The sequence below is a fragment of the Loxodonta africana genome, chromosome 1 (genome assembly GCF_030014295.1).
Source record: "Loxodonta africana isolate mLoxAfr1 chromosome 1, mLoxAfr1.hap2, whole genome shotgun sequence".
Lineage (NCBI taxonomy): Eukaryota > Metazoa > Chordata > Mammalia > Proboscidea > Elephantidae > Loxodonta > Loxodonta africana.
The window spans coordinates 30,707,520-30,734,151 of NC_087342.1; the positions used below are offsets into that span (position 1 = coordinate 30,707,520).

Here is a 26,632-nt window from a genome sequence, read left to right on the forward strand (position 1 = left end):
GTGGGAGCCGCGCGTCCGCCGCCGCTCCCGGGAGAGGGAAGCGGGCCGGTGACGTCAGCGGGGCGTGACCGCGGCGTCAACGCCCGGGGGCGGGGCAGGGCGGTGTCACGGCAGCGTGGTCCTCCTCCCAGAACCTCGGCAGGTCCTGAAGTCCGGGGAGGAGGCAGCTCCGGGCCTGGACCGCCCGCTCACACTACACGCCCCGCTCACACTACACGCGGGCCGAAAACCTAGCTGCATCCACACGCCTCATTTTACAGGCTAGAACTGGAAGCCCGAAAGGCCAGGGCTTCCATACAGGTCGGCATCACTCTGGCCGGCGGGGCAGGTCCATTAAACACCCCACAGCTACCCGTCTCCCCTTCCCTCCAGCCCCCGAGTTCGTGGACAGGGGAAGGCAGGAGGGGTGCCAGGCCACAGGGAAGTGCTACAGTGCCAGCTCTGGAAAGGAGGCTGCCCACCGATCCACACCCTTCTTCAGAGGGAGCAGGCTATAAAGCAGAGAGGCAGTGAGCTTAATTGAATTCATGTTTAATAATTACAGGCACCGTGCCCCCCTTACCCCTGCCCAGGCAGCAGCAAGGGTGGTGTGGGGGCTGGGGCATATGCCCCCAGCAGCGAGGACAGCCGTCCCAAGAGTGATTTTCAGAAAATAAAAAAGGACCCCAGGGGCAGGCAGTGGTGCCCCCCCCCCACCAAGACACACCAAATTTCAAGATTTTATATATATCTCTGTGCCCCAGGGGGAGGGGAGGGGCACCTGGCAGCATCCTGGAGGGGGGCCCCAGGCAGCCCCAAGCCAGCCTGCCTCTTCAGCCACTTTATTAGCTCAGACACACCGCACTACAGGCGCCCATGCCGCCGCCGCCGCTGCCGCCCCCCTGCAGTCCGGGCAGCTGGCCGGGCCCTCCTCGTGTCCATGGGGCTCCAAGTCCCCGGCCCCACCCGCCCTCAGTTGTGGTCAGACTCCTCCTCGGCCTCACGAAGCCACTTGAAGAAGGTGGTGACAGATTTAAGGGCCACGCCCTTGCCCTGCTGCTCAGCAGGGTCCTTGCTGCTCTCCCAGCTGTAGAAGGCGTCTTCTTTTACCACGTCCTCATCGTACAGCGCATCAAAAAACATCCGGAGTAGGTCTGCAAACAGGCGGACTGCAGTTAGAGGCAGCTGGCCACAGCCACCCAGCCCATCCCCACGGATCTCTCCCGAAGGAATGGAGGGCAAGAGTGCCACTGTTACAACAAGGACCTGACCCACAGTCCTGGCAGTTAAGGGTCTGACCATGCCCGGGTGACTAGGTCTCAGATGGAATGCTGATCTTATGATCCGAGAAGACTGCTGTGCAGGAATGAGTCACTTGGCCATGGAACAAACCTTACAAACCAGCCTAGCCTCATCTCTGCCACTTTACCTTCTCCACCCATGACACATGTAATAGGGAAAATAACATGCAAAGTCCTGAATTTAGGGGAATCATAAAAGTTCACTCACGAACATCAAGAGTGTAACTGGAACATTCGCTGGCCCCCAAACAGACTACAAAACCAACCAAAGCCATTGCCGCTGAGTCAATTCTGACTCACAGTGACCCTCCAGGACAGATAGGGTACAACTCCCCCATAGGGTTTCCTAGGAGCTGCTGATGGATTCAAACTGCCAACCTTTTGGTTAGCAGCTGAGCTCTTAAACACTGGGCCACCAGAGCTCCCGCCCCCAAACAGCATGAGTCCTGACGAACTTATTCCCAGTTTTCACTTACTACCCATACTCTCCTGAACAAACACACCCTTTGCTGGTGTCCAGGCTCCTACATGCTACACTCTTTGCAAGGTCCATCCTTTGTCTTCTCACCTTCCTGATGAATTCCTTCAAGACTCCACTCCACCACCCCGGCACCTGACCTTTCTTCTTCCACCCCCTGGCTGCTTGGCAGCCTTCCCAGGCATTTGTCCTGTAATACCACCCCACCCCCACCCCCCACCCCCAACATAAGCTGCTCCGTTCACCTCTCTGTCCTGTCCTGTCTTTCCAAACTAAACTTCACACTCCTGAAAGCAAAGAGAGGCAGAGTGAGATGAGTAAAGCACAGATCTAGGCCAGACCTGGGTGAAAGCCTGACTAAGCCGTCTATGAAAAGCCACAGCCAGGATGTTCCTCAGGGTATGCCCACCCTGAAATCCACAGCCCCCTCCCAAGCCCATCCCACAGCAACAGCCAGAGCAAACCCTGCAAGCTTATGCTCCGAACTCCATGCTCATTCACCCTGGGGACCCCATAAATCCATTATCCACTTTGTCCTGTATATTCTAGCCCCAATCTCTGCCATCTAAACACAAAAAGCACCCACCTCCCCTTCAATCACAATCTCTTACACCCAAAGATTCTGTCTACACTTTTTTTTTCTAGTCTCACTCAAGGGCTCCTCAATCTTTTCTAATCCATATTCTGCCCCATGCGCCACCAAATACTGTCTGTCAGGGTGACCTCTGTGTTTCTATGCTCCAGAGGCCCTTGACTTTCAGGCCTGCTCCTATGGAAGTGTCGAGCAGCAGTCAGCATTACTATTTCCCTCAGCTAAAATTACCCTGTCCTTCGTTTATAGGGCCCACCCAGTGCTCCTTTGGTCTGTACCTCTGGCTCCTCCACCTCCTCAGAGTTCTATTCCAGACCCTTGTCACTCTCCCTAAGGCAATCCCATATACTCTTAGAATTCGCTTCACTCTCCTTTCCAGGCCCCCACCCCTTCAAACTGTCCCAGATAGCCATCTGTGTTTACGTGACATCTCTGATCCCCAACCACCCTGGGACCACAAACCCTTACAATCAAACTCATCTTGATCCAGTGTTCCCCACTGCAGTGAACAGCGCCACCAGACGGCTTCACCTGCTGAAACCATCCTGGGAGTCATCCTTGACTGATTCTAATCCCTCACTGGCCCCCTCCCAGGCCACTGACCAAAAGCTATCAATTCCACTTCCTAAGTAGCTCTTGAACCTGCTCGTTCCTCTCAACTCCACTGCCGTCAGCCATCACCAACACGCTCCTCATAGGCCACACACAGCACAGCCATCCTCAGCCATTCCAAACCACTCTTTCCACTAACCACAGGACAGCCTTAAAACCAAAACCTGTTTTCTTATTCCCTACTTAAAATCCCACAAGGCCTTCCACTGCCCATAGGATAAGGCCAAATACTCTTCCCATGACCCTGCATGACTGGCCCACAGCCCTGTCTCCAGCCCCACTTTGCCTCACTTATGCCTGGTTGCTACGCCTGCCTTCACACCCACCGTTCCTTCATTTAAAGTTTTCCCCTCCTCCTCCCACTTGTCATTTAGTGCTTCTCCATCACCATCCCTCCAACTAGGTGTATCCCGTCAGAGTACACCCCACAGGGCTCATCTTCCAACCTTCGGCACACTGTTGCTGACTCCATGGCGGTCTCCACCAGCACAGGAACGGTGCCTGACTCAGTTACCGCTAACATCCCAGCGCCCAGTGCACATCCACTTGTTGAACAAGTACAACTCCGGGCAGGTTAACCTAAGCTTCGGTCTTAGGATAAGGGGTAATGCCATCTACCCTGACCGCAGCTGTGACGACTAAATAAGACAAGACAGACAAGGCACCGCAGCCCCACACCACAGAGAGGCACGAGATACCTGGAGAGGTGATCCCGTATCACCTCTGTACTTCTGGCACCTAGCAGATGACTAGGCACTGATGAGGTAGTTAACCTCAAGGCTCCTTCTGCTTGTAGGTAAGGAAACCAATGTCATACGGGAGAGAAGGGACCAAACCATCAGGGCATTCTGCTCTCCACAGAGTGACTGCCCATCTTTCTTGGGTCGTCGCACCACCTCCTGCCGTCTGACAGCCCCCCACCGCGGCCCCCTCCCTGCGGCCTGGCTCTTACTGGCAGGCTGTTCCAGGGCCACCACGAGGGCCTGGAGGGCGTAGAGTGCCTGCAGCTCCTTCTGCTCATCACACAGGTATTTCTGCAGCAGTTTCGCTCGCGCTTTCAGCACCGCAACATCCACTCGGAGGGGGTTCTCAACTACAGGGAGAGAGAGGGGTGAGCAGAAAAACACGCCTCAGCCTGGCTCAGAACCAGGAGGCAAAGACAAACCTCCCTTCCGCCGTGCCTCGCCCTCCATCCCCCTGGCTCTTCTTACAGATAATTGCAGAGTAGCAGACGGTTTTCATGAGGGCTCGGACTAACGTGTTGGACGCTACCTCCTGCTCACTCAGGTTGGCCTGTGCAGGAGAGATAAAGAGTCCATGCATGAATCCAGACTGTGCCCCTAAGTCCCCACTCCCAACCCGCCTTGCTGCTCCAAGTCACCTTTTAGTTGTTTCCCATGCATGGTGACCCCACGTGTAACAGAGAACTGTGCTCCGTAAAGTTTTCAAGGCTGTGACATTTCAGAAGCAGACCGCCAGGCCTGTCTCCCGAGGCATCTCTGGATGGGTTTGAACCACCAACCCTCCAGCTAGTACTCGAGTGCTTAACTGCCTGTGCCACCCAGAAACTTCTCCTACCCCTTTCACACCAAAAAAAAAATGCCTCCTGGTCTTAAACGCTAGCAAGTGGCCATCTAAGATACATCAGTTCGTTTCAACCCACCTGGAGCAAAGGAGAATGAAGAAAACCAAAGACACAGGAAAATATATGCACAAGAGAAAGAAAGGGCCACATAAACCAGACTACATCAGCCTGAGACCAAAAGAACTATATGGTGCCCAGCTACCACCAATGACTGCCCCAATAGGAAACACAACATGGAGTCCCTGATGGAGCAGGAGGAAAGTGGGATGCAGACCTCAAATTCTAGTAAAAAGACCAGACTTAATGGTCTGACTGAGACTAGAAGGACCCCAGAGGTCATGGTCCCCAGACTTTCTATTAGTCCAAGACAAGAACCATTCCCAAAGCCAACTCTTCAGGCAGGGATTGGACTGGACTATCGGATAGAAAACGATACTGTTGAGGAGTGAGCTTTTTGGTTCAAGTAGACACATGAGACTATGTGGGCAGCTCCTGTCTAGAGAAGAGCTGTTAAGGCCGAGGGGGTCAGAAGCTGGCTGAATGGACACGGAAACACAGGGTGGAGAGAAGAATGTGCAGTCTCATTAGAGAAAGAGGAACTAGGAGTACATAGCAAGGTGTACAAAAGGTTTTGTATGACAGACTAATTTGATTTATAAACTTTCACTGAAAGCACAATAAAAATTTTTTTAAAAACCACCTCCTCTCTCTCATCCCTCTCCCCTAACAGCCAGGAAAAACATACCTCTATCCAGTCACACACCCGCTCGTTGCTGCTACCTTCCTTCAGCAGTTTCTCCAGCTGCCTGCTCAGCTCCTCGGAGGGGAGCGTCCTCTGACCAGGGGTCTCTGACTTCTCTCCCAGAGTATACTCCACTTTCTACAACCAGAAACGCCCAGATAGTAGGTCAAGTGCACGGTGTGGGAGACGAAGCAAGGGGGAGAAGAATGCCCGGCCCGAAATGCAACAGTGAACTCCAGCCCCAAACCTGCTCAGCGACGAATGCACCGACGTCCTGACCTTCAGGGAGAAATTCCTTCCAGCTGAGTCCAGCCTCTCGCCACAGCGTCCCCACCTTTTTGGGACCCTGGAAAACACAAGACCTACTCAGCAACCCTGTCTCTCTCTCCAAGGACCTACAAGCCCCACCCCAGTCACCCAGCAAGTATTTACAGGAAGTCCACTGGGTGCCTGGTAGAGCTGAAGGTGCCATACCCCACCAAATCAAGCCCGTTGCCGTCATATCAATTCCGACTCACAGCAACCCCAGAAGACAGAGTAGAACTGCCCCACAGGGTTTCTAAGGAGCGGCTGGTGCATTCAAACTGCCGACCTTTTGGTTAGCAGCCATAGCTCTTAACCACTGTGCCACCATGGCTCCAAAGATCCCCCAGAGGTACCAAACAGGCACTGTGCTCCTGTCCCTCCATGTCTACGGGGCAGGGCCCAAACACCACCCAAAAAACCACCCAGATAAAGACCTCACCCACCACAGTGCTGAAGACTATCAGTACCAGCTTCCCCCTAGTTTCTGACTCATGGTGACCCCATGTGTGTCAGAGCAGAACTGTGCTCTACAGGGTTTTCAATGACTGATGGGCAGACCCGAACTGCAAACCTGGCTAGTAGTCGAGAGTAGTTAATCCTCTGCACCACGCAAGGACTCCTGCTCTAAGACGAGGACGGGGGAAATGACCTCTAGGTCGCAAGAAAGACGTCAGCTAGCTTTTATAGTATTTCCTAAGAATTACTGGGCCTCAGAAAGGTAAACCACCAAATCCAAACACCTCATCCTAACTTTCTAATCTCACCCAGTTTTTTTTTCTTGGTTCTTCATTACTCCAGATAAACGCTTATGGGAAAGGCTCACTGCTAACAAGTATGCTTATTTGATTCCTATGTTCTGAAAGAAGAGATCACCAATCATCACAAGAACAGCCGTGAGAGCCCATTTTCTCTAAGGGGCAAGAGGCCTGCCACCTTCACACTTGCCAGTCACCGTTAACTTTCACGAAGCAGCTTCACCATCACCGACCAGACACTCTGCCGTTTCGTCAGTTTTAGCTCACGTTTTCAGCTGTTACGTCTTACTTTACTCTCTACCAACACGTTACCCAACTAACTCACTTCCACCAACAGATACTGGGACTGATGACATCAGCCCCTAACAAAAGATGATCGTGGCTCCTGGAGATTAAACATGTCCGTTTCTTCCCATCTGAACACCACTAAAATTGGTTTGTACTCCTACTGATAATACTACATCTTCAAAGTGTGACTCTGAAGTCTTTTCTTTCTCAGCAGTGCATAAACAGCAATGCATCTACAGCTCCTTTTCTTTCAGTGAATCACACGAGTTGTTAACATACGCTTTTTCTACCCAGACATCATCCGGTACAGATCTCTACCTAAAGTGTTAAAGAGGACAGCAATCATGCAGAGACAACAGCTCCTTTTCATCGAGTCTCATCCCTCCAGGTCCAGATAGCCAAGCTCTTCTGAAATGGCACATTTCTGACTTCTCACCACTGAACACCTCACCAGACCTGGCTCCTCCCACCTCCATGCCGCGATGCCTGCCCATCACCATCGACTCTCACAAAGCAGCTTCAGGACCCTTCCAGGGGAGCCTTGTCTACAACATCACCAGTGGATGCTCCTTTGCAACCACACATGTTCAGACAGTCCGCCCTATTTTACTTCATGCTTTGTCTCATACTGTTGTTTTTCTTAAACTGTCATTTCTTACTTTTTTCTCTGCCAACTAGTTTCCTGTTTTATTCAGGGCTGTGTCCCCGCCCAGTGCCTAGTACATAAACATGCAATAAATGCTCAAATAACACGAGCTGAATGAACAGATCAATCAGGCGTCAGCGTCTGATTCTCCTCCAGCCTTGGCCATAATTCAAGACAGAAAGCCGTCTGAGGGAGACTGCCAGCTTTGACACTTGCTTTCCCAGGTACCCATGCCATACTACCATCACCATCACCCCCACCACAAGGACCAGGAGACTTCAAGACCACCGCCAGCAGGCCAAACCTCACGGTGGTATGTTCTCAGAAAACCTCTCACTCACCATGCTTTTACACAGAAGCCCCAGGATCTCCACCAACAAAGCAGCAGCTTTGCCCAGGGGTCTCAGAGGCTTGGTAATCTCCCTATGAGAAGAAAGTATCATTTTTCACAAGCCGTCTCAACACTGCCCATCATCCCTCCTTAAACCCAGCATCTAGTCACCCACACCTCCTGACACTTTCCCTTGCCACCTGTCTTTAAACCAAACCTGTTGCCGTCAAGTCAATTCCAACTCTGCGACCCTACAGAACGGGGTAGAACCGGCCCACTGGGTGTCCAAGGCTATAATCTACACGGAAACAGACTGACACATCTTTCTTTTTCTCCTGCAGAGTGGCTGATGTGTTCAAACCACCAACCTCTCGGTTAGGAGCCAAGCACTGAACCACTGTGCCACCAGGGCTCCTTCTCCTGTACCTACCCTGAATTTCACCAAGGCGGGGGGCTTACCTGAACAGCTCCACCATGGGCACCCCACCTTCCTGCAGAATGGGCGTTACCAGTTCCGCCAGGTAAAGCCACACGTGGGGGATGTCGATTTCCATGTCCTCAGCCAATTCCAGGATTTCATACAGCCTGCAACGGGAACTCAAAGTCGAGTTACTCTAGAGAAGATGAGCTGGGCCCCCACCCAGCTTCTTGGGCGACCCGGCATGGTTAAAGGATCAACCGTGGAGCGTCTCAGGGACGTTTTCTAGACGTGGGCCATCATCTCTTGTCCTTAGGTGTGTCACATCCCACCAGGAGTGTCGGCCAGGACCAGTTTAGGGGCCTACACCCTCACCCAAGGCTCAAGGGGTCCTGCAGAGCAGGAGGGAAATTTGTGGACATGCGAGGGAGGGAGCCAGAGAAGCAGATCATACCCTTGGTAGTACTGAGCAGCGGAGAGGTGCCCAGCACACAGCAGCTGGTGCAGCAGCTGCCCCATGTGCTCACGAGAGATGGCGCTGCGCTCCAGCGTGGACTCGACACCATGCCGCACAAAGATGAAGAGCAGGGAGGGGGAGGCCAGCTCTTGCACACACTGTACCGCCTCCTGCAGGGGGAGAGCACGGAAGGGAGAGAGCGTCAGCCTGGCCCAGACCCCACACCCATGGTATCAGCCCTTTTCTCCATGTTCAGCCCCCTGCCTCGCCCACCTTCACATCGTTGAGGTGGAGGTACTCCTCAATGATGGCCTTGGATTTCTTCTCCAGCTCCTCCTCAGAGAGCGCGGCCTTCGGGGGGCTGACTGGGGGCAGGGTACCTTCTCGCCTCGCTGCGGAGAGCACAAAACACAGCTTCTTCACTTCTAGCTGGCCAGCAAATGCTGTTTGGGGACCAGCGAGTCCCAAATTAGCCAACACCCCTCTCCTCTGTTCCTCTCCTGGGCCCTCACCGGCATCCCTCCCACGGTCCCGATCTTCCGTGAGGCTAGCTGCCTTGCGCAGTCCCTCAGGCTGGGTGGGCCGCTCTCTACTCCGCTCCTCCATTTCTTTGCTGAAGCTCCGTTTGGTGGCAGGGGTCCGTGCGCGATCGAGCCGGTCCCCACGGTCACCTCCCCGTTCACTCCGCTCTAGGCGATCTCCCCGATCCCCAGCTTTCTCACCTCGCTCCCGGCTCAAGCTACTCCTGGAAGACAGAGAAGCATGTTGTCCCCCACCTGCACCGCCCAGGTGCTCTCTCGCGTCATTGCCCGACACGCTGAACAACTGCCGGAGCCTGTTCTCAGCAGCAGGATATTCCCCTAACCTCAGCCAGGGGCCCCAAGCATTCCAGGTGTAAGGAAGTCCTATGGAGACAACCAGGACTCAACCATAGCACTCTCGGTGGGGAAGACAAAGACATGGAAGAAACCTCACCTCTGTACCACACGTCTGTTATCTGTGCTTTCTGTGGGTACTGCTTGCTGAAGGGCTGAAAAGCGATTCAAGGTACTGGTAGCTGGACGAGCAGCTTCTGATGCTGGAGAGGCAGAAAAGCTAGGTTAAAATCTCTTTCCACTTCCTTGCGTATCTCTCTTACCTCCCAGTTACGCACACTTGGTCCCAGCCCCCACCAGAAAGCAGCTGAGCCGGTAGTCTAAGTGCACACCCTGGTACCACCTAACTACCTTGTATAAAAGGCTCCCTTGTAGACAAGGCTCAGCCCTCCAGAGCACTCACATGAATAACCACCCTGCTCTTCAGCAGCCTCCCTACCTGCGTCTGAGGGCTTGGCTCCCGAGCCTCCACTGCTGCCCTTGCCCCAGCTCAGTCGCCCTCCAGGTGCAAAGAGCTGGTTGTTTGAATCAATGGAACCAGGCTGAGAAAGAGTAAAGAGAGGAAAATCATGGACTGACCTGACCCAAGCCCCCAGCCAACACCACCACATACGGCCACACAGGCCATGAGTGGCCTTGACCAGAAGCTCACAGACATTCATTTCCTACGAAGGGCCAGATCAACCCCAAGCCCGTTGCCATTCGAGTCGATTTTGACTTGTACTGACCCTACAAAACAGAGTAAAAACTGCCCGGAGAGTTTCTGAGGAACACCTGGTGGATCTGAACTACCCACCTTTTGGTTAGCAGCACTTAACCACTACACCACCAGGATTAGACAGAAGACGTTTTAGGCTTTGCAGACCACAGAGTCGTGTTTGCAGCTACTCAACTCTCTGTCATCATGGCATGACAGCAGCCATAGGTGGTACTTAGAGGAACGGGCCTGCTGTCTTACAGAAAAGTTCTATTTATGGGTACTGAAATTAGAATTTTCACATCGCAAAATACCACTACCTTTTTTCAATAATTTAAAAATATAAACAGCAGCCTTAGCTGGTGGGATGTTCAGAGGCAGGTGACAGGCAGATATGGTGCACAGTGTGACTGCCAACCTGCTGGGCCCGGGCCTGGGCCAGTGCGCACCCACCCTAGAGCTGGGCGGCATGGCAACTGTGTGTCTGGCAACATAACCAAACTGAGAGAAAAAATTTAGCTGTCACCTTCCCACCTCAGAAAAGGAGAACTAACCCTCAAATGTGTGCCTAATACCACCTGAGCCCCCGTGACCCTCCCCACCACCAAGACTGCCCCCTCCAGCACACACCACCCCTACCTTCGTGATCTTGGTGAGTCGTGAGGTGTCAATGGGGCGGCTGCCCTTGCTGATAGGGACTGTGTTCCAGCCACCATCATCCACAAGTGGAAGACCTCGGCCTGGGACAAAGAGGAGGGCATACTGGGGTAATGGGTAAGTGCCAGCCGCTTCCCCGAGCCGACACCACCCAGGCTTCCTCAGATCCTCAGTTCCATCAGGGAGTCTCAGTGGCCCAGACACGTGGCACTAACATGACGTCATCAGTGGAAGCATACCCCTCAGGCCCTCACCCCGTCTCAAGCCCAGCCCTGAACTCACTGATGGGTGGGCCTGGAGGGCCGCCCCGGCGCTTGTCACTGCCCTTTGCCATGAGCTGCTGCACTTTGATATGCTCCCGGTGTTCCTCCATCTCGGCCTCCTTGTGGATCTGGTCGATGGTCTTGGGACCCTGGTCACCTCGGCGTGGCACCCAGTTGCTCTGTGGGGACAAGCCAGTCACAGAGTAGTTACCTCAGGGTCGTGAGACTACCACCTTGTGGCAGCACGTGCAGCTGCGAGTCAGGCGGCAAACCAGGAGCGGAAGAGGACACATACCCGTCGCAGGTCCAGCACGTCCTGCAGCATGAAGCGAATGCGGGACGACGTCTTCTTTTCCTTAATGATTTTTTCCATCTGGTTGAAATACTGATCCATTCGAGGCTGGAAAGGAGCAAAGGGAACTTCCAACACCTAAAATCCAACTGCAGGCCCTCAGCTCCATCTCTGTGGCTTGGTGACCCTGGCCCAAGGGCCCAACACACTTCAGCCCATCCTCCTCCAACACCCCAGGTCTCCTAGTACCCGTGAGCCCCACCTTGGCTTTCTCAAAGTCCAGATCTTTGCCAATGGTGGTGAGCAGACGACAAAGGCATTCAAGGGACTCTTCATCGTGGTTCTTAAGCAGTTTGACCACGCAGTCATGCATTATTGCCTCAGTTAACATCTTCAGCTTAAACAATTCCCCGATAAACTTGATATTCCCGAGAGAGCGCCGCCGGGCTATGTCTCGAGCTTCTTCCAACTCTTCCTTCAGGCGCCCTCGTTCTTCTGCCTGCCAGTCAGAGAACAGGAATCAGGTCGAGGAGGCACTCAGCGACTCCACTAAATCCTCCTGAGGCAGAGAAACACCCCCCAGACGCTGCTCACCCCCCACCCAAAATTCTACAGCTGAGTGGCCTCAGGATAGCTGGGTGGAGGAGGTGGCAGGCAGGGTGGAGTGGGCGGAGGTTTTCTCTCACCGTAGCAGCTTCGTCCATCTCTTTTTGTTTCTTCTCAAAAACTTCATCGTCGTCTTTGTCTTTCTCAAACTCCTTCTGACATCGATTCAACAACAATTTTCGGAAGTTCACAGTCACCGCTGGCTTTTCTGTAGTGGGCACTTTCAGCTGTAGGTCAAAGAGAATGCCATGCTCAGACTACACCAGAGCTGGTAAAAACAAAAGAAAAAACCAAACCCGTTGCTGTCGAGTTGATTCCGACTCATAGCGACCACACAGTACAGAGTAGAACTGCCCATAGGGTTTCCAAGGAGCGGCTGGTGGATTCAAACTGCCAATGTTTTACTGTGTTGATTCCAAGTCAGAGACCCTCCCTGTAGGACAGAGTAGAACCGTCCATAGGGTTTCCAAGGAGCGGCTGGTGGATTCGAACTGCCGACCTTTTGGTTAGAGGCCAAACACTTAACCACTGCGCCACCAGGGTTCCTAGAACAGTAAAGGTCCTCTTAAAAAACACCGTTGCCATCCAGTCAATTCTGCCTCGTGGTAACCCCGTGTGTTCCAGAGCAGAACTGCTCCATAAAGTTGTCTTAGCTTTAATCTTTATGGAAGCAGATCACCAGGCCTTTCTTCCACAGTGCTGCTGGGTGAGTCAGAATGGCCAACCGTTAGGTTAGTAGCTGGGTGCAAACTGTCTGCATCACCCGGGGACCTGAAGGCCCTCTAGGGGTCTCTGACTACCTGACCCAGTAAGGCCTCTGGCCCCCACTGGGCCTCCTCCTAACTACCACCCACAGCACAGGCTGGAGGAGGAGCAGGATGCTAGACAGACTCCAAAGCCGGGGGAACAGGAGTGGGTTCAAGGACAGTGGAAACTGACCGCCATGAGGCAGCGGCACATGTTGGCATAGGCCACAGAAAAGTTGGGTTCTGAGATGGCCTTCTCGAAGATGAGGTCGATGACCCCCTTGAGGCGCTCCTCGGTGTCGATGGCCAGCTGCGTCACCTGCTTCATCAGCTGCTGGAACATCTGGGGCGTCAGCTTATTCAGGATGGAGCGTACCCTGCGGAACAGGTCCTGGGGGAACGGGGGCAGAGAAGAAACCCGGATCCAGTGAGGTTCTCGCAACAGAGGCCACAGGGAAGGACAAGAGAGGGTGCTGGGGGCTAGCCATGTGCCGCTGAGGACGGACAGAAACAGAGCAGGCAGCACCAGCTTGGAGGGCAGAGCTTAGGGAGAAGGAACAGGCACCGAGAGCCAGGCTTTGCCAGTACCTGGGTTTTGCTGCCATCAGCATCCTCTTCCCCTCGGTCCTTGTCAGCTGCCGTCCGCTTACTGCTGGGTTTCCAAGCCTTCTCCGCTTTGTTCAATTTTATGTCTTCAGTCAACACTGGGACAATGATCTTACGTGGTTCCTTCCGCGGGCCTGGCTGAGAGCGTCGGGGTCCCAGGCCAGCCTGCTAATAAGCAACGAATGAGGACATGACACAGGACTAGTCAGCACAACACGTGACACCATCGCATCTCCAGGACAGATTACCCCCAGCCCCCAACAAGAAGACACAAGGGAGCCAACCACCCCCACAGCCCAGGCCCACCTGCCTTCCAAGCAGTCCCACTCACCGGCCCTCGGGGCAGCTCCCCACCTGGCCCACCCCTGGGGGGCCCACGGGCACCAAGAGCCGGTCGGCCAAGGTTGGCAAAGGGTGGAGTGAAGTCTGGGCCGCAATTTATGCCCGGTAGTCTGGTGGGATCCAGTGGCCGCAGTGGTGTTTTGTTGGCCTGCAAAGAGATCAGCCGTGGTGTTAGGGGACTGCAGCTGCTGACTACTCCTTCAGGATTTCAGGTTCCTCCCCAGCCCATCCAGGCCCACCAACCTTGTCCAACACGACGTCACTGATGTGGGGCAAGCCCTCTGGCTTCTGCATACTGGCGAAGATAAACTGGAAGCCAAGCAGGAACTCCCGGTCGTAACGCTTTTTCTCCTCGAGGTTTAGAGGCTTCCACTGATCTACAAGAAGAGCAGAGAAGCCACCACGCTTTTGTCTCCTGGGGCCCCAGCAAGTGTCATCAGCCACCCTCAGCCCTTCCTTCTACGTACCTGACTTATATTCATACTTCTGTTCCCCAGGCTGGATGTTCTCGGCATTGTGAATTTTCTCTTCCTTTGAGTCCCAGGTCTCATCTGCTTCCTCAGGCCGCGGAGGCAAGCTGCTGCCCTCATTGTCTGGGCCTGGGTTGTTGCCCACGGGCGGCTGATTTTCTACCTCTGGTAGTCCTGGGTTCACCTGCGACCAGAGAACATCCGCATTAAGCTGCAGATGACCCCACCTAGCCATACTCTGTCCTCTCCCCTCCACCACCACCTGCTCCCTTACCTCCTTGAAGGCGTCTAGGAGGTCTCCCACAGCCTCTCTCTTATTCAACTCCTTCATTTTCCGTCTCCTCTTTGGCACAGACACTGCCACTTTTCAAAAAAAAAGGAAACAGAATGAAGGTGGGAATAATTTACCTAGTACTCTTAACCCCTGGGAAAACTGAAAAGCAGCCGCAGTACAGCGTCTACATTTCCATCACACCCTCTCCAGGCTGCCAATTCCTTCGTCAGCTCTATCTGGGTTCCACCACAGGCCTTCTGTGGCCCAGACACAACAACACAAATGGGAAGTCAGCAATGGCAACAAGGAGCCACATCCCCCAGCCTGCCCTATCTCCACCACCCAGCAACCACACCTTACCTTGGGGTGCTGCTGCCGCCTCCAGATTCTGGGACAGGTGGGCTGGGGCAGGGTTGTTCTCCTGGGGGAGTGATTCCTCTCCTCCCTTCTCACCCTCAGCTTCTCCTTCTTCTTCCTCTTCCTCTTCTTCCTCCATTTCCTCCTCCTGAGCAAGGGAAGGAGCTGGAGGTGCCACAGCTGGAGTGGTAGCAAGGATGGTGGAGGGAGCCACTGGCGCTGTACCTTCCTCAGCCTGCTCTTTCGGCTCACTAACTGGGCTCAAGTCCACAGCCGGCGGTGAGGGGGCTCCGTTGAGCAATTCCTCGGGCTGGGCAGTTGGAGCAATGGGCACGGGGGGTTTGGAGGGGCAAGCCAGAGAGAGAGCGGCAAGCTCGGGGCTCGGCACCAGCTCTGGTTCCAGATCCTCAGATGCAGCCACCCCGTTGGGCTCGTGAAGAACTTCCACCTTGTGAGATGCGAGGGGGGTGGGAACCGGGAGAGGACTGGAAGGTAACTCAGGTTCTGGAACTGGCTTGCTAAGTGTCACTTCCACCTCCAGTATGGGTTCAGAGAGGGCAGGGGGTTCTGGTGAGAGGCAATATGGCTCCCCAGCTTCATGGGTCATGGGGGTTGATTCTTCTACAGACATCTGTCTCATCCCTGTCGTTACAGTGTCCCCAGGAATAGAGAGGACTTCAAGATTAGGCTGAGACCCCGGTTCCAAGATTGGAGGTGGTGATGGGGTCGGAGAGGGTGATGAAGGCTGGGATTCTGAAGGGCTGTGCTCTGGGCCAGGCAGCCCTGGCCGACCCCCAAAGATTGCTCCCTGTGGCCGGTCGTCTGCCTCGCAGGAAGGAAGAATAAGCAATTAAAGGCAAGCCCTTCACGGCTGTTGCTTCCCCTTCTCCTCCTCCCAGCCAAGCCACCCCTAACCTAATGCCTCCCCCTCAATCTTTTCCCACCTAAGCTATCTGCCCTTTTTACCCCAAACCCAATCCACTCTCAAAATCCTACTACTGAAGCCTAAGTCATTCTTCTCTGACACCAATTCAGGTCACTCCACCCCTCAGCGTTATAAATTGTCACACTCCTTTTCCCCAGAAAAGCTCTGTTCCATCTGCTTGCCTACCTGGCCGGACAATGACAGCAACCTGGTGAGTCTCCCCGTTAGCCTGAGGCTCCAGACCGCCTCCCGTCTGCAGGACACAAAGGGTTACCAGGTTTGCCCTGAAGACTCCCAACACCCTTCTTCCCTAGAGCCATTTTTACTTTAGCTCTACCTAGAAATCCAGGAAAGCAGGGAAATAAAGCCCTTAGTGGAAGGCAAGGCTCAAGAGGCTTGGTAGTCCAGGGCAAAACAGCCACCCCAGCCAGAGCCATCTCTCCAAGAGCAGGCGGTACCTGGGGAGGGGTGGGTGTGGAGGCGGTACGAGCCCCAGACATGATCTCCTCCGTGATATCTTTCCCTCCTTGATTTGGATCTCGAATTCGGATCTGGGGAAAGACAGCTATGTCATGAGTGGGGAGCCTACTTCTCCACCTTGCCCCCACTCCTAAGACTCCAGGCCACCCCCCCGGCACCCAATGGGAAGCAGGCAGGTGGGTGCCAGGAAGCCCATGAGTTCTACTGTTAAGCCATCCGGCTGCTCTTGTAGTCCCTGCCCTGGCCCCCACCCTAGGAGACCCCTGACCTCACAAAGCTGCCGGGACATCACAATGCCCCTCCCTTTCTCACCCCTGCCCGCCAGCAGTCCCCAAGTCAGTGGCTGCCCTCCACAGGGTGCAGGACCCCCACCTGGCACCCATCAGCTCACTTGTGGCTCGTTGGTCTGATCTCTAGGGGCAGGGCCCAGATCCAGTGGGTGGAGCCAGGGTGACTCAGCGGCTTCCCCAGCCCTGGCACCCTATTCTGGGCGCCATGCCCAGGGCTTGAGGACTAAGCAGAGGCGGAGGCCTCAAGAGCTTCCAGGGTGGAGGGGCGGGAAGGTAGGGGAGGGGGGACACAGAAAACAAACCTTTTCCAAAGGCAAGCCACCAGAAACCCCAAACCAAGCCTAGTCCTTGTGGCCCCCCAGAGCCCAGGTCTCAGGAATCTCCCCACCGGTCACTCGTCTTCCTGCGAGCTTCTCTACACTGAAATGTGAGCACCCTCCATAGAAGCCAAGCACTCCACAGACCCTCACTCTCTGCCCACTCTCAGCCAAGAACCTCCTTCAGCTTCCTCCTCCCTGGCCCACAACGCCCCGGCACCTCCTGACCTTGCTCTTCCCCCTTCCTGACGTCCCAGAGCCCCTTGCTGCTACTCACCGTCTTACGTTCCCTCTTGGGAGCAATCTGGGGTGGCTGGTTCATCAAAACCGGGGCGGGGGCTACACCAGCGGGAAACTGCTGCACGCCTTGGGCCGGGTAGTAGGCGCCAGCTTGGAGGGAAGGGGGAGACGGACAGGAAGAATGGTGGCAGCGTCAGGGCCCAACCATATACAAATGCCTGCTTGAACGCCTCCCACCCCCAGAAGCTCTCATCACCCACAGGCGGCCCCTTGCCCTGCCCCGCCTTCCTCCCCCAGGGAATTAAGTGTCTATCAAAGCTGAGAAACCAGTCTGAGCTGCGTTTACAAGAACTCCTGACACTGACACACATGCCTTGTAAGCATGCAGTCCTTCCCCACCACACAGGTTACCAGGAGGGCTTAGATCTGTTCCTCTTCCACCCTGGAAGGCACTGTGTGAGCCACCCCACCCCCACAGCATAGCCACACACTCTGAGGGAGCAGCGACTACTTAACCTGAAACAGAATCAGGTCTTTGGCTACAAATGAGAAAAACCGATTTGCCAGCCCTGTTCCACTCCAGCGCAATCCAGTTCCAGTCTCCAGCCCTTAGCTAAGGGGCAAAGAGCCAAAAAGGGACGTTCTGAAGGGGGCCCAGAATCTGTTAAAATCCACTCCTTAAAGCAATGGTCTCCAAAGTGGGCTATATTTCTTAAGTCTCATTCATGATCTCCACTGGCTCATTTCCACCGACAACAGAACTGTATTACTTGTTCAAGTTATATGTATGCACGAACAACCAAAAACATATATGCATTAAAAGTACATACTTAAAATTTTTCCTGACAGTGATCAAGAAATTTTGGAAACCACTGCCATAAAGGACAGACTAATCCTTCCCTAGAACATAAATGAAAAATACATACGAAAAAACCCCAAGTCCGTGTACAGGACTCCCCTAAACCATGGAAGGAGTGTCAAGCTGGCACCTGATCTTATTCCCTGACCTGGGGAGGACTCCAACTTGTTTGACGATAGGAACGAATCTTCTCCCCACCACCAACACTAGCTGAAACCAAGCACCAATCCCTACCACCTATTCACCCTATCATGTGCACACCACGAGCCAAACCCGGGTCTTCTGTTCAGAAATCAGATGAGTTTAGATACTCCCTGGGACACACTCTCACCTGACTCCCCCCCCGCCTCCGCTTACCGTAGGTCCCAAACTCTGTAGGGCTTGCACCCGTATAGAAGCCGGGGGCTCCTGGCTGCACGGGGTACTGCTGTGTCGGGACAACATATGTGGAACGTCCCTGGTGGGGAGAAGGGGAAGGGGCAGGGAGAACACGAGTTTAGGGAGCTATAGGCACCCCATGAGCCTACAAAGAGAATGTAGGGCAGGACAGGACAAGCTGACTCTGGGCAATGACCAAAGGAAGCCCCACCTCTAGAGAAGAGATGGGACAGGAGAGTCAGGGTAGGGGCGGGGGCGAGGACTGGGAGGACAAGGCCCTATGGCTTCCAGCTCCCAAGCCTCCAGCCTCACCTGTCCAGGGATGTAGTAGGCCCCCTGGGAAGCTGGGTAGGAGATCTGGGAGGGGATCATCATGACTTGGGATCCAGCAGGGTAGACATGGGCAGCTGGGCCAGGGCGGGCAGGGGCTGCGCTGGGCACTCGGGAGGCGGCACTGCTCGGGGGCTGGGCCCGGCTAGTGTAGAAGTGCTGTCAGGAGGGAGGAAGGCCGTTGGCATAGGGAAGGGGAGGAAGTGGACTGCAGGCTGGCCATTCCACAATGTTGCTACAGTCTGGAGAGGAGCCCTGGGGGCGCCAGAGTACAGCGATCCAACTCTCCAAGACCCACTTGGCCCCCTGTACTCACACATGTCCTCTGTGTTCAGATACAGGCTTTGCACTCTGTACGTGTTTACCCTCTCACTGCCATGCACACTCACGTAACCTCCACCAGACTAGTGCTCTGCAGAAGCTTCCTAACACCCAGATGCCACACGCTGAAGGAAGGCCCTTTCAGGCAAACACTCCCCAGCATGCACCGCTCCACCCTAAGGTGCTTGAGGAGGTAACCCCTAACATGCAAGTCTCCCAGTCACCAGACAGATATGCACGCACGCTGCAAAACTTAGCCACTGACATGCATTATGGGTCAGCCTTACAGTGACAGCCTGGACGACAACCAAGTCCCCACCATGAAGGGCCCCAGTCCCTGGATCTAACCCCTAACTGGGTGTAGGGTGGGGTGAGGCCAGGAGGAGGTCCAGGATTAGGAAAGAAGAATTACCTGCAGAGACCTGAATCCTCCCTGAGAGCACATGGGGACAGGAAAGAAGAGAATTATCCCCAAGGTGATGAGAACAGAAAATGTGGAAGAAGTAAAGCAAAAATCTTCCCACTTAGCGAAGAAGAACTTGGGGAACAGAGGAGGGCAAGAACCACCTGGAGTGATTCTCTGGCCGCTCCAAAGAGAAAGCAGGGAAGAGGAATGTCCACCTCCCGGTAAAGAAACAGGAAAACAGGAGTTGGCACCAGGGCCCAAAGCACTGCCTCCAGTCCTCAGCAGCACCAGGTCCCCGGGAACGCCACCCCCACCGGCTGCACGCTCCCCAAGGGGCCAGCCACCTAAGGAATCAACAACGCAAAGTGCAGGGCTGCACGGAAGAACACAGAGCAAGTGTCAGGAGCTGAGAACCAGGTACATGGCCTCCGTAGTCTCCATCTGAGACCCGAACTGGCCCGAGACTGCCACAGCTCCCCACCCAGGCCCCCTGCTCCCCTCCCCACGGCCCCTCACCTGGCGGGGCTGAGAAGGCGTGTTCATTTGTGTCACTTGTGGCGTACTGAACACCACCGGCGCTGTCTGCCCCGGGGGAAACGCTGGCTGAAGGGGGGAGACCAGAGTTCAGCAAGTGGGGACACCCGGGTGGGGCAGAAACCCAAGCTGGTGAAGTAAGGGGGGTAAGTCTGTGGCAAGGCCTCAGCAGTCCACATCCCCCTCCCCAGGACAGCCCCTGGGAACAGCCCAGGGGCCCTGTCTCAATTTGGCAACAGGCCGTTGCACTTTGCCCTGAAGCAGATGGGGGTGGGAAAATCCAGAGGTTGGAACCTGTTCCTGACCGGCTGCCTGGCCTTCCCTACACCCTTCTGGTCCTTGCTAATTCCTCAGCCTCCCTCCCTAATTACCTGTGGGAGTCCAGGGGATGGGGCGGGCGGGGGGCCTGTGGGCTGTGGCGCTTTGTTCATTTCATTTGGTGCCACATCAGGGTCCCCCCAACACCTGTTGGGAAAGAGTGGAGCTTGGAAAGAGGAAGAGACCCAAGTTTAAGGCAAGTGGAGTGGGGGAAGGGTTAAGCAAGGGATGGGTCCAAATCGGAGCCGCAGAGGCACCAAGGGAGTGAAGAAGCATTAACGACCCAGGCTGTGTGTACCCACTAACATGCTGTCAAGCCCGCATCACCGCCATCCACCCCCCTGACCTGCAGAAACGGCGCTCTCACTCACCCCCTCGGTTAAGAATAAGTCCACGGTGCGGCCTACAGGTTCTGGGCATCCGAGGGCCTGGGGTTGGGAGGTGAGGGGTATCAACCCGGCTCCGCGGGGCCCCAGACCAACCAGACCGGAAATTCCAGGTCTCGCTGGCACCAGGCTCCCGGCTCACAAACGGAGCTAGCCGCTTCGGCCGTGGCGTCCCCACCCCCCACCCGGGGACACCGGGTTCGGGGCCCGGCCCGGGGACACACAAGGCACGCCTGCCGCGAGCAGCCGCGGGGGCACCGCGCAGGCCGGAGGCGACGCCCGCCGCCGCCCAGGAGCCGAGGCCAGGAAGGGCGGGCGCCGGGCCCTAAAAGGCCTGGCGAGCGGCGGCCGAGGAAGAGCCGGTTTCAGGCAAGCGAGGGTCGGCCCGGAGGGCGGGTGCGGCCGGGGGCTCCTCCCTGCCCGCCGCCGCCGCCCTGCCTGCGCCCTCCCTGCGCAGCGCCGGCCAGTGCCAAAGAACAACGTGTCACTTCCCGGCGGCCCGGCGGCGAAGGGGGAGGGGGCGCCGGGCCGAGAAGCCGCGGTGCCGGCGGGCCGAGGGGCCTCCCCGGGCCGGCCGCGGTGGCACGTCCCGGCCAGCGAGCCCGGCGCCCTCCCAGCCCGCGGGGGCGCACATTCCGGCCCCGCGCCCCCTCGCCCCCGCCCAGCAGCCAGGCCGGGCCGCGCCGGGCACACGTGGGCCGGGGATCGCGCCTTGGAGGGCCGGGGCCCGGGCTGGGGCCGCGGGGCCGGGGCGGCGGGGCGGCGGCGCAGGGCGGCCGGTCCCGGCCCGGATGGCGGCGGATGCGGGGGGAGGGGGTGGGGGGGCCGGGTCGGGCCCGGACATGGCGGCTTTACCTTCAGTCTCCTTCAGTCCGCGCGGCCGAGCCCCACGCAGCCGCACAGACGTAGTCCACAACCATTTCCGGCTCCCCGCACAGATCCCGCTCGGTGGCCACCGCTTCTCCGCAGGCGCAGCCGGCGCCCCACGTGACCGGCGCAGGGGGAGGAGCCTCGCCCCGGCCGCAGGGCGCCGCGGAGCACATGGCTCTGTCCCGCCCCGTCACGTGACAGCCACAGCCCGCCCCCATGTCCCCTCCCGGACTGTGGAACTCCAGACGAGCTGCCTTGTGCGTCTCTGTTTGGTGGTCCTTTACTCCATTGAGACTTTACTGGGTGCCTACTAACTGCAAGGCGAAGTGCGGAGAATATGGAAATTAAGGAGTCCTAGCTAAGTAAATCATGGTGCAATATGCAAAGAAATGCGAATTATACAGTCTTTGGAGGTAATGTAGATTAGATGCTTGAAAGGCTCGTTAACAAAGGAGATTGAATGTTACCCTGAAAGGACTGAAACATTCTAACTAGGAGACTAGCAAGAGTAGATTTATTTTATACAAAGATCAACCCCTTCCTGGGAGGGGCAAAAGCTAATCAAGGAACCCAAAAAAAACCCACTGCTGAGAATAATGACCAGAGAGTCAATCCCAAAACCCCTGCCTGGCACCAGAAAGATCTTGGAAGCCAGACGGGAGTGCCCTAGAGTCCAACTCACTTACTGGTTTTTAATCCTGATTTCACTACTTACCACGTGGCTGTCACCTACCTACCTGCTTACTACCTGAGGACTCTGGGCAAGATGTAAAATGGGGAGGTTTGAAACCAGGTGGTGTGGATCAAGTCTGAGCTTTTAACCACCATGCTTTCTCTCAATGATGACATCTACACTATTGGATTTTGAGGATTAGTTAGTACATGTGAAAGTGTTTGAAACAATGCCTAGACATTTAGCAAAGGGTCTATCTACACGGCACATATGTTACCTCAAAATAAAAACAAAAGTTGCCATCGAATCAATACCAACTCATGGCAACCTCATGTGTGCAGAGTAGAACTGTACTCCACGGGGTTTTCAAGACTGTGACCTTTCGGAAGCAGAGCCTGATATATATTGCAGGACTTGATGTAGCTAGGTGAGGGTGTCATAAAACAGCCCCCATTATCACCCCCATCAAGAAAGTACAGCTGTAGGGTGGGCATACTTAGGCACAAAGATACCCAATAGTCATTGCTTTTAAGAGAAGTAGGGCAGCAGCTCCGAAGACCAAAAGAGACACCTGGAGGAGAATAAACACACGGATCTGGTGTTCTCCGCAACGCTCATTTGCGCTCTGTGATTGTTGTCATGTAGGACTCTGCTCTCTCATTTCTCTACTTTGTCCCTAAGGAGACTCATCCATGCACTGACAAATAATTACTGCCTTCATGAGAGTGACTTCCTAACTCAGAAACCACGCTCAAACTCCAGTGACAACGAGGTACTACCTAAAAGACGTCCTTGCCTAATTGTCCCACTGGCATCTCAAATTGCGTGTGTTCAGATAGGAATTTGTCACTTCTCCCTGAATTCGTGAACAGACTCCCCCATCTCAACCCCAAACAAATATGCTCATATACGGCTTTCCAATGAATAGTGCCATAATTTAATGCCCAACCTGAAAATCTGGGCTTCATCCTACACTCCTTCCCATCGACACACTACGTTTAATCAAACACTAAGTCTTATTGATTTTATCTTTTTTGAACAAAACTTCCTTTTACCCCTACCCACCTCCCCACTTCTACTGTCCTAATTCAGGTGTCCATTTCCCTTGTCTAGTCTCCGGGCTTCCAGGGTGAGCTTTCTTACCCACATAGCTGATCATGTCACTTTCCTGCTGACATACAATGGTCCCTGTTGAGATACTGTCAATTTCTTGGCATGACAAAGCTCTTCTAAACCTGGTCTACACCTTTATCTCCAGCTGTATCTGCTACCATACTCTTCCCTGGTCCCTGTAGACTTAGCCAAACCAAGCTATCCATGGTTTCTGAACACATACAGCTTTTCCTCCTTCCTGCTTTTGCTAATTCCTTACCTATATTTTCCTACCCTCTTTCCCCTTGGACAGACTCTTCTTTTTTCAAGTCTCAGCTTCCTCCAAGAAATTTCGCCACACTCGTCCAAGCACTTAGGCCCTATCCCAATGATCCCAGGGTATCTTGTTCGCCCCCAGTACGGTATTGATCACAATATATCACAATTGTTTTCATGTAATTATCCGTCTTCTTTTCCATTGTGTAAGCTTTTTAAAGATTGGATCTTTTTTTCTATCTTTGCATTCTCCAAACTAGAATAAGGTTCAATGCAGAATAAGGTTCTGTTGATATTTGTTGCTGAACAAACAGTTGAATATGAAAGGTTAAGAACCACTATGAAAATTTCTTACTCTAAAACACAGTAACCAATTTGGAAGAAAATTATCTGTAAAAATGGCATGGCAGAGGCGTCTGACTTCACAAGGGGGAAGGAGAATCAAAAATAGCCCAAGGCTGATTCCTATGAGGCAGAGGTCAAACACACCTCCACCGTCCAACCTTTTTACCAATCCTGGTGACAAACGTCCCTCCCATAGCACTCCCTACTTCTCTGCTGGGTTGGATAATTCATTGCAATGGCCACACAGAACTCACAGACCATACTCAAAGTAATGGAGTTTGTTAGGGAAGTAACAGGTAGTTCAGGAAACAGTAATTCAGGATATACTTCTTTGGATCAGGACAACCTCTTCTCAGCTATGCCCACAGGCAGGCCTCTTTCTGGCCCTTGGCCCCTTAGCCTAGACCCTGCCCCACTCAAGCAAGTGTTACAAAGCTCTTTAGTTCCACCAATAAATGCCCAGAGGCAACCCACCCCACCAAGCCTCTTGCTGGAAGGCACTTAGCTTTCTTGCTCTATGGGCCAGGTAGGTCACCAAGTAGTCCCCTGTCAGCTTTCCTGGTTCTGCTGCCTCTGCTGCCACCATTTCTCTGCCACTGCTTCTCACCATCTTGCCATCTCCAGTGTTACGGTTCTCTTTAGCTGTCTCTGGGTCTGGGAGGGTCTCAGCGCAGAGATCCCAGGTCCAAAGGATGTGTTCCACTCCCCTCTCTTCTTTTTGATGGTAGTCAGGTCCCCCTCTGTGCTCTGGGATTGCTCATTTTAAGGCTAGCAGGATGGCAAAACTGACCAATCCCCTTGTTGGGTTCCTATATACTGTATTTGCATGGTCCCATCCCCACAAGGGTGCCATATACTTATTTGTACTATTAGCAAGATGTCCAGTTCTCTTGGTGGGCCACAAGCACCTTATTTGCATAGTCCCATCCAGTCATTTGGTGGGAGTTACAAGACCATGGTGAGAAATCAAAACCAAACTCATTGCCGAAGAATCAATTCTGACTCATAGCAACCCTAGAGGACAAAGTAGAACTGCCCCATAGGGTTTCCAAGGAGTGCCTGGTGCATTCAAACTGCCAACATTTTGGTTACCAGCTGTAGCTCTTAACTACTGCACCACCAGGGTTTCTATGGTGAGAAAGGCCGTGTAAAAGTGATCAGTTGCACTGCAGGCCACCTTCTGACTTTTCTAGCCATAGTTTTCATACTTGGAGAGTAACCTCCCCCTTCCAATTATTTTGTCAGTCCAAAACAGTCATCAACAATTAGTACTTCCGTAGGGCAAAGAGGCCTCTGGGTGAGGTTACTCAGGTACCAGTCATTCAGGTCTGCTGCAGGTATCCATCTGATCTGGTCAGGTCTCCAAAAGCCATCTTGGCTTCATCTTTTCTAGCCTCTGATAAAATTTAACTGTTGATGTTGTTGTTAGGTGCCGTCGAGTCCGTTCTGTACAACAGAAGGAAACACTGCCCAGTCCTGCGCCATCCTCACAATTGTTGCTATGCTTGAGCCCATTTTTGCAGCCACTGTGTCAATCCATCTCATTGAGGGTCTTCCTCTTTTTCTCTGACTCTCTACTTTATCCAAGCATGATGTCCTTCTCCAGGGACTGATCCTTCCTAAAAACATATTCAAAGTATGTGAGACTAAGTCTTGCCATCCTTGCTTCTAAGGAGCATTTTGGCTGTATTTCTTCCAAGACAAATTTATTTGTTCTTTTGGCAGCCCATGGTATATTCAATATTCTTCACCAACACCATACTTCAAATGCAAGTTGGAATCGACTTGACGGCGATGGGAAAAATTTAATCAACAGAAGATTATTCCCTTGCTCTGAGCCTCTCTGGAGGTATAATTCCCAATGTTCACTTCCATCATACATTTAGGTCTGCTTTACAACACCAAGTAGGAGAAACATTCAATATCCAGAGTACATGCAGATAAACATGTGACACTTTTTAAAACATTCCAGTTTCATCTTCTCTTCTTCACACCTTAACTGTCTTCCCATTCATACACATATGGCCTCATCTCATTTGATCAAACTGGCTTTTGCCTCAGGCCACTGCAGATGCAGCTTTTCTCCCCTCAGCTGCAGCATAACATCTCTTTCCTTTCAGTCATTACAGGTAACAACCACCAAAGTAACCACCTAAGAATCACAAGTTTCACTTCCCATGCCCCTTCGTTCTTTCTCTTACAAAGTTCCACGCTTCCATGAGTCTGGAGCCATTGCAACAAATCCCATTTCTGACACCAACAGTAAAAATGGTGTGGTGGTGACATCTGACCTCCTCTAACTTCACAAAGAGGAAGGAGATTCAAGATCAACGGCCCAAGGCTGATTCCTATGAGGCAGAGGTCGAACACACCTCCACCCTTCAATCTTTTTACCAGTTCTGACACCAACTGTCCCTTCCATGGCACAGTCTACTTCTCTGCTGGGTTCAATAATTCATTGAAATGGCCACACAGAACTCACAGACCATACTTACAGTTATGAGGTATATTAGGGAAGTAACAGGTTACAATTCAGGATCAGGATACAGTTCTTCAATCAAGACAGCCTCTTCTCAGCCATGCCCACAGGCAGGCCTCTCCCTGGCCCTTGGCCCCTCGGCCCAGCTTCTGCTCTGCTTGGGCAAGTGTTATAAAACTCTTAACTCCACCAAGAAACCTCCTGCTGGAAGGTGTTTGGCTTTCTCATTCCACTGTGCTGTCTCCTGGTAGGTCTCCTGGTTCTGCTGCCTCTGCTGCTGCTGTTTCTCTGCCACTGCTTCTTGCTGTCTTGCCATCTCCGGTGTTACAGCTCTGTCTCCTGGGTCTAGGAGGGTCTCAGTACAGGGATCTCAGGTCCAAAGGATGCACTCCACTCCCATCTCTTCTTTTTGGTGGTAGTCAGGGCCCCCCTGTGTTC

At 53.9% G+C, this 26,632-nt stretch overlaps 1 protein-coding gene and 2 non-coding genes across 6 annotated transcripts; all 3 read right to left on the reverse strand.

Moving 5' to 3' along the window:
• Positions 1 to 515: 515 nt before the first annotated feature.
• EIF4G1 (eukaryotic translation initiation factor 4 gamma 1) lies at positions 516 to 21,440 on the reverse strand. 4 transcript variants are annotated; one of them, XM_064278982.1, is made up of 33 exons: positions 21,315 to 21,440; positions 20,445 to 20,501; positions 20,127 to 20,220; positions 19,738 to 19,824; positions 18,477 to 18,653; positions 18,144 to 18,243; positions 16,965 to 17,077; positions 16,059 to 16,151; positions 15,787 to 15,853; positions 14,679 to 15,497; positions 14,319 to 14,407; positions 14,042 to 14,228; positions 13,818 to 13,951; positions 13,564 to 13,722; positions 13,215 to 13,397; positions 12,820 to 13,017; positions 11,961 to 12,107; positions 11,537 to 11,773; positions 11,278 to 11,382; positions 11,002 to 11,161; positions 10,702 to 10,802; positions 9,805 to 9,907; positions 9,466 to 9,568; positions 9,003 to 9,235; positions 8,764 to 8,882; positions 8,488 to 8,660; positions 8,075 to 8,200; positions 7,626 to 7,707; positions 5,537 to 5,635; positions 5,293 to 5,427; positions 4,174 to 4,255; positions 3,915 to 4,055; positions 516 to 1,133 (listed from the first exon to the last, which is right to left on the reverse strand). In XM_064278982.1, the coding sequence occupies exons 3-33, from the start codon at positions 20,184 to 20,186 to the stop codon at positions 952 to 954; spliced, it is 4,794 nt and encodes a 1,597-aa protein (XP_064135052.1). In that variant the 5' UTR covers positions 20,187 to 20,220; positions 20,445 to 20,501; positions 21,315 to 21,440; the 3' UTR covers positions 516 to 951. The 4 variants fall into 4 exon arrangements, with proteins under 4 accessions (XP_064135052.1, XP_064135013.1, XP_064135028.1 ...); XM_064278943.1 differs by having other exon boundaries at positions 13,215 to 13,400; XM_064278958.1 differs by lacking the exon at positions 20,445 to 20,501 and having other exon boundaries at positions 13,215 to 13,400; positions 21,315 to 21,411.
• Positions 10,877 to 10,952, reverse strand: LOC111751467 (small nucleolar RNA SNORD66). The gene has a single exon (XR_002786585.1). It is a non-coding gene; the product is annotated as a small nucleolar RNA SNORD66 (small nucleolar RNA).
• On the reverse strand, positions 14,541 to 14,620 carry LOC111751468 (small nucleolar RNA SNORD66). The gene has a single exon (XR_002786586.1). It is a non-coding gene; the product is annotated as a small nucleolar RNA SNORD66 (small nucleolar RNA).
• Positions 21,441 to 26,632: the final 5,192 nt, after the last annotated feature.

Coding starts and splice junctions, on each gene's coding strand:
- EIF4G1 (XM_064278943.1), bottom strand. CDS start 20,186: ATGAACAAAGCGCCACAGCCCACAGGCCCCCCGCCCGCCCCATCCCCT. Junction 18,244..18,476: donor CCTACTACATCCCTGGACAG/GTGAGGCTGGAG, acceptor TCTCCCCACCAG/GGACGTTCCACATATGTTGT. Junction 15,854..16,058: donor CCACACCCACCCCTCCCCAG/GTACCGCCTGCT, acceptor TGTGTCCTGCAG/ACGGGAGGCGGTCTGGAGCC.